At 39.5% G+C, this 9,995-nt stretch overlaps 1 protein-coding gene across 1 annotated transcript; it reads left to right on the forward strand.

Annotated features, from left to right (window-relative positions):
• Nucleotides 1–123: 123 nt before the first annotated feature.
• Nucleotides 124–7,022, forward strand: MRPS10 (mitochondrial ribosomal protein S10). Its single transcript, XM_009869563.1, has 7 exons — nucleotides 124–207; nucleotides 3,325–3,383; nucleotides 3,487–3,559; nucleotides 4,634–4,773; nucleotides 5,258–5,366; nucleotides 6,471–6,560; nucleotides 6,836–7,022. Exons 1-7 carry the CDS (start codon nucleotides 124–126, stop codon nucleotides 6,920–6,922), a joined length of 642 nt encoding a protein of 213 aa, XP_009867865.1. The 3' UTR covers nucleotides 6,923–7,022.
• Nucleotides 7,023–9,995: the final 2,973 nt, after the last annotated feature.

The following is a 9,995-nucleotide window of genomic DNA, read 5'->3' on the forward strand; positions in this document are numbered from 1 at the left end:
GTCAGCTGCGGTGTGGGGCGGGAGAGGAGATGCGTGAGACCCGTTCTCCTTCTCTTCCTTTGGCGTCTTCTCTTCTGAGGGGAGAGGGAAGGGGGGCGCAGGCTCTGGCTCAGAGGAGATCCCATGTTGGAGGGTTGGCGCGTCGTCGGCGTGGCGGGTCCTCAGGACTTCCCAGCAGTCCCGGTTTTTGCCGTGTTTACTCTGGGTGTAAGGGGTGAACAATAGATGGCTTGGATTTGGATGTTTCTAGTTTTAAATATGCTTAAATGTGTAGGGGGCCGGTTAGCTCAGTGGTTTGAGCACGGTGCTGACAACAATGACAACACCGAGGTCGCGGGTTCGATTCCCGCTCGATCCCCCTGTGTTGCCTCGTCTAGTCGAGAGGTGGCGTCCCTGCCCATGACAGGGAGGATGGACTAGATGATCTCTAAGGTCCCTTCCAGCCTAGGCCATTCTGTGACTCTGTGATTCTAGTTAAATGTGTTTAAATATGTTTCTAGTTTTAAATATCTTGAATCGTCAGTGCTTGTAAATATCTAAAGGGTGGGTGTCAGGAGGATGGGGCCAGACTCTTCTCCGTGGTTTCCAGTGGTACAACAAGGGGCAATGGTCACAAACTGGAAAACAGGAGGTTCAGCCTAAACATAAGGAAGTAGTTCTTTACTGTGAGGGTAACAGCAGTGGAACAGGCTGCCCAGAGAGGTTTTGGAGTCTCCATCTCTTGACACACTCAAAACCTGTCTGGATGTGTCCCTGTGGGATCTACTCTCCATTTTTTGAAGACCTAAACTCTCTTGTTCTGTGTACTAGCTGCTACCCTGATAGTGCACCTCCAGCCCAAACTGTTGCAGTGGGTTGTCCTGTACAGCACTTTGATTTCGTCCTTGCTGAATTTTCTGAGGTCCTTGTCAGGCCGCTCCTGGATTTTGAGCTCTCTGAAGAGCAGCTTTGCCTTCCAGCATGCACAACTGCTCCTGCCACTCAATGAAGACACAGGCCACCCCTTTCACCTGGGTCATTGCTGGAGGTGCACATGGTACTGGCCTGGCACTGACCCCTGAGGGTCACATCGCTCATAACCAGACACCAGTTAGACCTCAAGCTGTTGATGGCTGCTCTCTGAGCCCAGCAGTCGCATCTGTTTTTCACCCGCTTTTATGCCACCCCTCCAGTTCACAATTTTCCTGGGGACTGAGGTTAGTTTGTCTGCTGCTTCTGGACTTGCATACCTTTGAGGCATCTGTCTCCTGCTGAGTACTTCGGAATTTCTAAGCCAAAATCACTTTTGCGGTAGGAGAGCAGCAGTTCTGTTTTGTGCAAGACCTTAGTTCACACAGAAAATGGAATTATTTTATGTTACAGTCTGAATGTCTTTTTCACCTTCTATGACGGCCATTAGCAAGAGCGCATCAGTTATGTTGAAATCAGAGAATAAAAGGAAGGTTTTAAAATACATTGTGTACTGAATGCCGTTTTTACTACCTGGGGTAGTTGAATAGAGCACCTTTATTTTTATTTTACAAAAACTTTTTGACTTGATATGTACCTGCATAATTAGTAACTAAAGGAGACAGCATGTGGTGGAAATAATACTCACAGTCATGGAGTATCATAAAGGCTGCAGAGCGTAGTATGTGGGGTAGAACTCTACTGTTTCATCGCGTTTAATTCATTTTTATTACATGAAGACTGAGTTTTTTGTATCTGAAACCACATAACATAACATGCTATGAGAGCATATGTTTTTGCATGCAAATAATAAAGTGGTGGTACAAGACCAAGCATTTAGAAGTAAAATGCATGCACACAAAAAATCAAGACGTTGTAACTTTAGTTACAATTCCAGTTGTTGATCTTGCATTTGTCATTTGGGATCAAGTTCTGTGCAGTGCGCTTGCGCACACAGTTTAAGCCCTGCACTGAATACAGTCTTTTATGCTCATGGCCCTGTCTGATCCCGGAAGCAGTGTCAGGTGATGCTGTTAGTTAGTCATATTGGTGTTTGGATGAAAGGGAGACACTATTCCGACTTCAGAGAGAGGGAATTGGGATGCAAAGATGAAGAGGATTTTATCATATGTATTTCTTTATTGTATGTATTTCTTTCTGTAGTTCCCAACATGAGCTTTTCTGACTGGTCATCAATTATAGTGGCAAATATTCAGTGCTCCTAAAGTTGCTTAGTGCACTGAGGAATGCAGCACGGGTGTGTCTGTGAACACCTGAATTTGAAAGGCTTGCCTAAGGGGAGACATTCGGCTCTCCAAACAACAGTCATCTTTGTAAACAGTCATCTTCCTTATTGGATGCAGAATTACCTTCGAAAACAGCTTCATTCACTGCCACACATACTGCAGAAGGTTAAGGGCCTAATAGCATCATATAGTTAGTTATGCAGGAGCAACTAAATTAAGATTACCCAGAAAAGTGTTAATTCTGGCTGTTTTCTGATGTTTTTATTACACAGTCACCTACATAACTGATGTGTGGGCTATCTGTCTTCTCTGTTAAACCTGCGACTCCAGCACCTGTTAAATAAGACAATCCAGGGGCTGGATAAGTAATTTTGTTTCAGTATTCTGCTGCAACCCTGAGTTTCTCTTAAACAAGTGAGAGTTCTGGTTCCCTTTTTTTTCCTCCCTTTAAGCATTCTATAACTTTGCCAAAGTGACAGTTATTGGAAGGAAGCTAGAAGCCACGTGATCAGAAAGGAGCGATTATTCTGGTATGAAAGACTATAACAGTAGATCTTGATCAACAGTTGTGTTGCCTTTTTAACACAGAAAATTTGTGTTGTCTTTTAACTATGGTTCATTTACGTGTTAGAAATCTTTCTATTTAAATGTTTTCTTCAAAAGAACAAGTGTTCAAAATGACAAGGAACTTTTTGCTGAAAAAAATGGGAAATTTCCAGTTAAATGCAGAGGTTGAATTTTTTTTATTTATAGAATACTGTTTTTAATTCTTTTTACAACAGCAAGTCTTGCTTAGTCTCGTCACTTGACAAAACTAATATCATATACAGAAATGGCATCTGATGCCATACAGTAGCTTTTTCTGCTAAAAAATGCTTTGTGATTGCTGTTCAGGTGCCTCATTATTAATAAGTGCATACTGTTATATTGCTCCCTTAATGTGTTCCTTTTTTTCAGTGCTATTGTGTACTATCTATGCCTGTGTTTTCCAATAGAGAAAACATTCTAGTTTGGTAGAGTAATGCTTTGAAATGTGTGGTGCTCTGGTGTGCAGAAAAATAACCTTTAGTAAACCTATATTAATTTGGTTTGAAGGAAAAAACCCATATAACATATTTGTTTTATACAGGGATCAGCTTTTCCTGTCAATTATGCGAGCAGAATTACGCAAAAGCAGTGTTTTCTTGCGTACGTATAAAATGCCCTATTTTTTACCATTTATTTACACTCCCTAAAAAAAAAGTAAATCCAACTTTGACAACTTACGCTTTCTGTGTTACCACATTTCTAGAAGCTTCAACTTGGTGGGAGCACGGCTGGCTGGATCCCATGTTGATACACAGGAGCCTAAGACTAATCCTTTGGTAAGTGTTTTGTAGAATGATATTTTGTGTATTGTCTTAGTAATAAAGAGGATGTACAGGAAAACTTGAATTCTTCTAGTGCAACTTTTTAAAGTTCTACCTTAGTGATATCAGATTTGCTGTAGAGAAAAAAAAATTAGGATATTGGTACTTGAGATTTTTTTTTTTTTTTCCAGCAAGATTTCTGTAGCTCACAGTTGCTTCTTAGTAACATTCGTCTTTCTCTGTGTAGCTGTAACTGTGAAATATCAACTTTTTGGTTATTCAGTTCAGCACCTGCAGCAGCTTAGCTGCATGATATCCATGCTAGATACCGTGCTTTTTGAATCTGAATGCCTTGATTTTGACTGAGACTTCAGAAAAAATGCTCTGTACCATGTGTGCAAGCAAGAAAAAAATTTTACAGGCAGTATCAGAGCTACAGTGCAGCCCCACCCTTCCGCCCTGTCGTGGTACGTGCTCGATTTACTGTGCTGAACTGCCTGGGACTAAACCTGTGGGGAAAATCAGTGCTTCCTGGACACATATCAAGACTTTTCAGGTGATCAGGGGGCCCAGGCCATTAGAAATTGAAGCTCAAACTGGAAGTCATAAATTCGCAACTGAAAGTTATAAACTTGTACCTGGACAAACATAAAGCATAATATGCCTGGGGAAGCCTACTGTTTAAAGTAGCTTTATAACCAACTTAGTAAAGTGAGAATTCTAGCTACTGTCCATAATATTATAGTTACTGTCCGTACCCACACGAAGTCTGAGAATTTCAGGTATGAAACAAGTTTCGTTCTTGACTTTGGTTGGTATTGTCCTCCTTATATTTATCTGGAATTCTCTATCCTTTTCTGATTAAGAAATTATGCTTTTGCCTTCCCTCATGAGAGAGAACTGTCAGTCAAGGTAATGGTAGGCCTTCTGCAGATAAACTAAAATAAGCAGCCAACAGTATCTGTGTTTCTTTCCTCTTTTACAAATGGGGTGCACAAGCTAAGAAAATATGCAGTGCATGCATTAATTAAGGAGAATACAGAGTGGTAACTCTTGTCTTCTTTTTTTTTTTTTTTAATAAAAATGCAGGTATCTATTTCAGATGAGCCAGAAACACTGTACAAGAGAGTGTCTCTTTTAGTTAAAGGCCACGATAAAGCCGTGTTGGACAGCTATGAATATTTTGCAGTGCTTGCAGCTAAAGAACTTGGCATCTCTGTTGAAGCAGTGTAAGTAACTGAACTGTAGCGATGTGGTCTCAGATGCTTCCTATGTGATCTGCTGTAATTCAGGTTATGTGCTTAGAACTATTCCCCCCCGCCTTTTCTTAATGGAAGAAGCAGGTGTAATCTGACATTTCCTTCACATTATAAATCTTAGCACTTCTTAGCTGGCAGCACAGTGACAAGAAAGCAGCAGCATTTCTACACTCAGCCACTGCCATAGTACAAGTGCATATGAACTACATGAAGGATATTGACAGTACTCTTAAGTACAGTTGTCAGTGCTCTAGTTTCCGTGAACTAATGCTGGTTAATGCCTAAGTATTAACCATGCCTGTGTAGGTTAATAATAAACTGTACCAGTGTTTAATACTTGCTCGTAAGTCTTCTAAATGTCAAATGAAAACAGGGATTTCAGCATAATCATTCAGATATTTTGTACTAGCATCCTTTAAACAAAATGAAATTTCCTTTTTTGTGCTTTGTTCAGACGTAGACCTCCAAAGGATATAGAACGATTCACGCTTTTAAAATCTGTACACATTTACAAGAAGCACAGAGTTCAGTATGAAATGAGAACGCATTATATATGTTTGGAGGTAAGAAAGATATATTAAAAAGGGTATGTTCAAGGTGCACAATTCAAAGCTGTTAACAGATGTTGGTTCAGGAATGAACTCAAGTTTCCTGTTTACTTGGGTTGGGGAGGAGAATGCAGACTAGCATAAACAGCTGACCTAGGTACATCAGATGTAACACAAATTATGAATGTACAGCCTACATAATTTTTGGATTAAAAGACTGATTTTGAGCATCATCGTAACAGCTGAAAGAATGATTAAAAATAAAGTAGAATTGAGAGTTATCATTGTATGTTTTGTGCTCTTGGTTTCCAAGAATCAGTGGGAAAGAGGCTGTCTCAGAGAGGGAAGAAGATTCAGCTAAATTATTGTCTTTACCAGTCACTAAGGGCTCTTGGGTTTTGTGAGTTTATCTTGTGTTTTTGGACACATGTATTTTTGCCCTGTGCAACATCATGTGGCAAACTAAAATGCGGGGGAAATACAAGAAGGGAAGCGTACACAAACCACTAGCTCTGGCGTTGATGACACAGACTTCTGTATGGTTTAGAGTGCAGCTGTGGTTGGCTTTCTTAGAAGCAAGGCTCACTGCCAGCATTTTGTGGCTTCTGGGTGTCTTACTGTATATTTGCACAGTGCTTAGCCAAACGAACTTTGCTTTAAGTCCCCAGACATTAGTGCAGTGCAAACAGCTGCCCACAGAGTATAAGCATGATTTTTGCCATCCAGGAGAAACTAGAAAATTAGTAATTTGACAGAATTCTGAAGTTGCAGGGTTTATAACAAGCTTCAACTTCGGGAGCATAAAAAAGTTGGTAATTCTTGCATAACCTGTAATTAATTAAATCTGATACCTGCAATGCTAAAATCCACTTCAGTCATAATCAGTACATGTGATCACAGGCTGTATGTGCAGTTCTGTGGAGTGAAATAACACCTTTATACTTGGGTGAGAGTTGTGTACAGTTCTATTTCCTGGGTCTAGTATTGTGGAAGCTGCCTTCCTTAAGATGTTTAGTCCAATAGCAAGCACTAGAGCAGCTAGGGAAAACTTTTTTTTTAAAATTCTGTTTAAAGTATTAGTAATAGTAGTTCATTAAAAAAATATTACTTCTGTTGTAGTTAAAATACCTAACAAGCAGTACTGCTGCAGTTTACTTGGAGTATGTTCAACGAAACTTACCTGAAGGGGTTGCCATGGAAGTAAAAAAGGTGAGTTTCCACCTCACATTATTAACTGTTATGGGACTAAGCTCTGATACAAGTACCAGTAACTTTTGAAGAATTTAGCAAGTGAGCAGTGGAAATGCATGTGGTTTGAAAGGGACATTTTCCAAAGTATTAAGGGGTAAAGAGGCTGTATTGCTTCAAAACGCCACGAGGTGGCATTTTTAATCTGATAAATATCTCAAAGCAGCCTGAATAAAGCCAAGTAGGTAGATGTTAACCAGCTGGCATAATAAATGGTTGCTTTGCTTTCCTTTTAGACTAAGATAGAGAAAATACCTGAACACATTCAGGAACCAGTTTGGGATACCCTACCTCCAGTAAAAGAAACTGAAGTCAAGTCATGAACTCACCAGGTATTTGGCTCCATTAGTGCTGAAATTAGTTGCTCATATCATCCTAATTTCCTGAGACAGTCTATGGTTAAATAAAAATTCTCTTATAAAATAATATAAACTTTTGTTTCCTTGAGTTATTCGTGATAATACTGAACAGCTATAAAGTGAAGACTTTCAACTGTTTTTTGTGATCAAAAACTATAGTCATCTATATGTTTGTAGAAAGGTAAAATTTATTTTTATTTTTATATGTAAGTGTATATATATATAAATGTATAAAAATTCCCAGTTTCCTTTGACACTAAATAGCTTCTGAATTCTGAAGTAATTGCAAAATCCACTTCATGTTTTCATAATTTATAATGTTATGGATGCCAGATATTTACTCATTTTTGTGATAGCTTCTTTGAAGTAACTGAATCCCAGGTGTACATACAGCTTGCATATTAACTTGTAATAAGTCAAAACCCATAATCTTATAGAACACTGAGGTATATTTTCTCTAGGCTCCTGCAGTTCCAATGGCATGATTTCCAGCCTTAGTGGAAATAAGTCAAGCTTATGTTTGAAGATTGTCTGCATTTACTAGCTGCAGAGAGGCTCGTTTTGGAGACGTATTTTGAGAGTCAATATAGCTAGTATCACGCATGATGGAAGGGAAGCTGCCTGTGCATATTCTACAATATGCCTTAAAAAAGAAAAAGAAAAAAAGAAAAAAGAGGAGGTTAATCAAAGCCCATATGGGAAGACACGCTGCCTAGTTCTCCCTTCAAGGTGTTTGCTGTCCTCAATTTCAAGCTAGTCTTCCTTTCTGTCATTCCTAGTGTTAGTCATAATAGCATTTCTTAAAGTCATGTCAGACACTATGCAATGTGAAGGACAAAACTGTAAGCTGACCTGGTTAAATAAAGCTGGTGCTTCAGAGGAACACCCTCTTTTAAGTCTGTATTATATTTCTTCAAATCTGCCATGTTTCCATGCTTTAGTTTTGCATAAGTCACCTGCAAATCACCTGTCAAGTTCAACCTATTTACAATATCAAAATATGACTGTGCTCAATACTGAGTCTTTTCACATCTTGGTTTGATGCAGGGTAGGATTAAGGCGTCATCTTTTATTGTCTTTGTGCTCTACTCTCAGCCTGCAGTTTTTGGCTAAATGGCCAATCACCGTGGCTTTTCAGTTGGCTCAGAGTCTTAGTTATTGGATCTAAAAAGGAATGGATTTAGGAGACAGCTGTGGAAATTACTAGCTCATGTAAGCAACACTCTGGCCGAAGGGATACTTCACCTTGGGAAAGGTCTGTTAGAGAATTTCTTGTTTCTGGCCTCACTGTATGTTGGGGAAAGCCAGCGTACATTAAAGAAATCTCTGGACCTTAACTGTCATGACTGAGCCATAGCCATCTGGCATCACAGGTCATCTCCACCCCAGAAAAGCAGAATGATCTATGCAGAGTCTGGTACAGACCAATATTTACTAGCACTGCTGTCTACGAACCTCAGTAGGCCACACTTCGCATCCATATTTTTCCCTATATGTAACTTTCTCTCTTTTAAGACTGTGATCCTTCCCTGCTTATACTATTCTCCCCTTCACATTTATAGAGGTTTCCTAAGGCATAACAAGATCTTTGTCTCTAGTTATGTACTTGTATAACACCATAACTGTGCAATACACTCTGATCATCTTTTACCATCCACTAATGTGACTTCTGACTTTCATAGCATGTTCCTGGTCCTCACTTACAAAATTCAGATGAACTGTTTTGTTTGACAAACCACTTTCATTCTCTTATTTCTTTTCCCATTCTTTTGTCATATTTCTCTAGTTTTGCTTTCTGCCACCTTTCTTAGAAAGTGCCAACAACAACACTGCAATTACTGCCTTAGGTCTTGTCTCAAGTCATCTTTCTACCTATTGACTGTCTCATCTAATTTTCAATCGGAAAATTTTTAGGTGAATTTTAGAAGTTAATAAAAAGCCATGCTTCATACAATTTATAAACATCAATATTTGATCGTGCTGTTTTATTCTTAGGAGCAAGACATCCGAAGCTTAAATGACACCTGTCTGAACTGCCCGCTTCTACATTCATATGGCAAAATTGCCAGAATTGCCAAGTTCATGGCCTGAAATAAAGGGAACTTATGCTACATCGGATTCTCTTTGCATCACATCAAAGTATTCCTGCCTTCTTAGAACGCCAGTCTGAATGGGAAATAGTTAAACCACTGTCAGTATTGCTGTACATGCAAACTAGCACTTCCCCCTTGAGGAGAGAGGGGAGAGGTTTTCAGATGTAGAACTGAACTAATCCTTTGGATCAGTTCAATATCACTGCTTTATTTATAAATGAAAGACAGATGACAAGACTTTTGACAGCATGCCAGTAGCCAGTAGCAAAGCTTCACTTCCAGTGTCCCAACAGCCTGCAATCTCACACTGTTATCAGGACACAGACTCTTTATACTGCTGCTCTGGCCTCTGACTGATACTTCGTTAGTTGCATCTAGGAAACAAGTTTAACACAAGCCAGTCATTCAGAGGAGATTTTAAAATGTTTGGTTAAGGTCTTGCTAAATGGAGTTTTACTTAAGCAACAATATTCAGGTTTCCCTGTAATCTATGTGTGGCATGCAAGGATACACCCCTCTAGCCTGAAATCCAAGCACACTCCTCCCGCCCTTTTACACATGGCTGTATTCAGTTCTAGCCTGCAGGTATACTCTCACTGAGCACATTAGAACATCTTTAACAGAAAAGAACTGAAAATGCTCAAGGACACAGACAGATCAATGAGCAAATATTTGATAAGGTTTCCCCTTATTTAAAGGCTAAGGCAGAAACCCCAAACTGTCTGCATTAACAGAAAGGAAATGGTGCTTTTCTGAGTACAGTTGCTCACTGTTAGAAGACTGCTTTATGACCGTCCTCAAATTTGTATGGGTAGTTGTCTAGCGTTATCTTCTAGTATGAGAAAATACTTTTCCAAGGGTCCTAGAAAACAGACGCCACGTAAAGCTGTTACAGAAACCCGCAAAGTGGTAGCAAATACTAAGAAATGTACCATGAAATCAGT

Source organism: Apaloderma vittatum, unplaced genomic scaffold, assembly GCF_000703405.1.
Source record: "Apaloderma vittatum isolate BGI_N311 unplaced genomic scaffold, ASM70340v1 scaffold9845, whole genome shotgun sequence".
In the NCBI taxonomy this organism is placed as follows: domain Eukaryota; kingdom Metazoa; phylum Chordata; class Aves; order Trogoniformes; family Trogonidae; genus Apaloderma; species Apaloderma vittatum.

Excerpts from the sequence above, each read along its gene's own strand:
- MRPS10 (XM_009869563.1), top strand. The coding sequence starts at position 124 with ATGTTGGAGGGTTGGCGCGTCGTCGGCGTGGCGGGTCCTCAGGACTTC. Across the intron at positions 3,560-4,633 it reads AGCCTAAGACTAATCCTTTG|GTATCTATTTCAGATGAGCC; the intron begins GTAAGTGTTTTG and ends ATAAAAATGCAG. Across the intron at positions 6,561-6,835 it reads TTGCCATGGAAGTAAAAAAG|ACTAAGATAGAGAAAATACC; the intron begins GTGAGTTTCCAC and ends CTTTCCTTTTAG.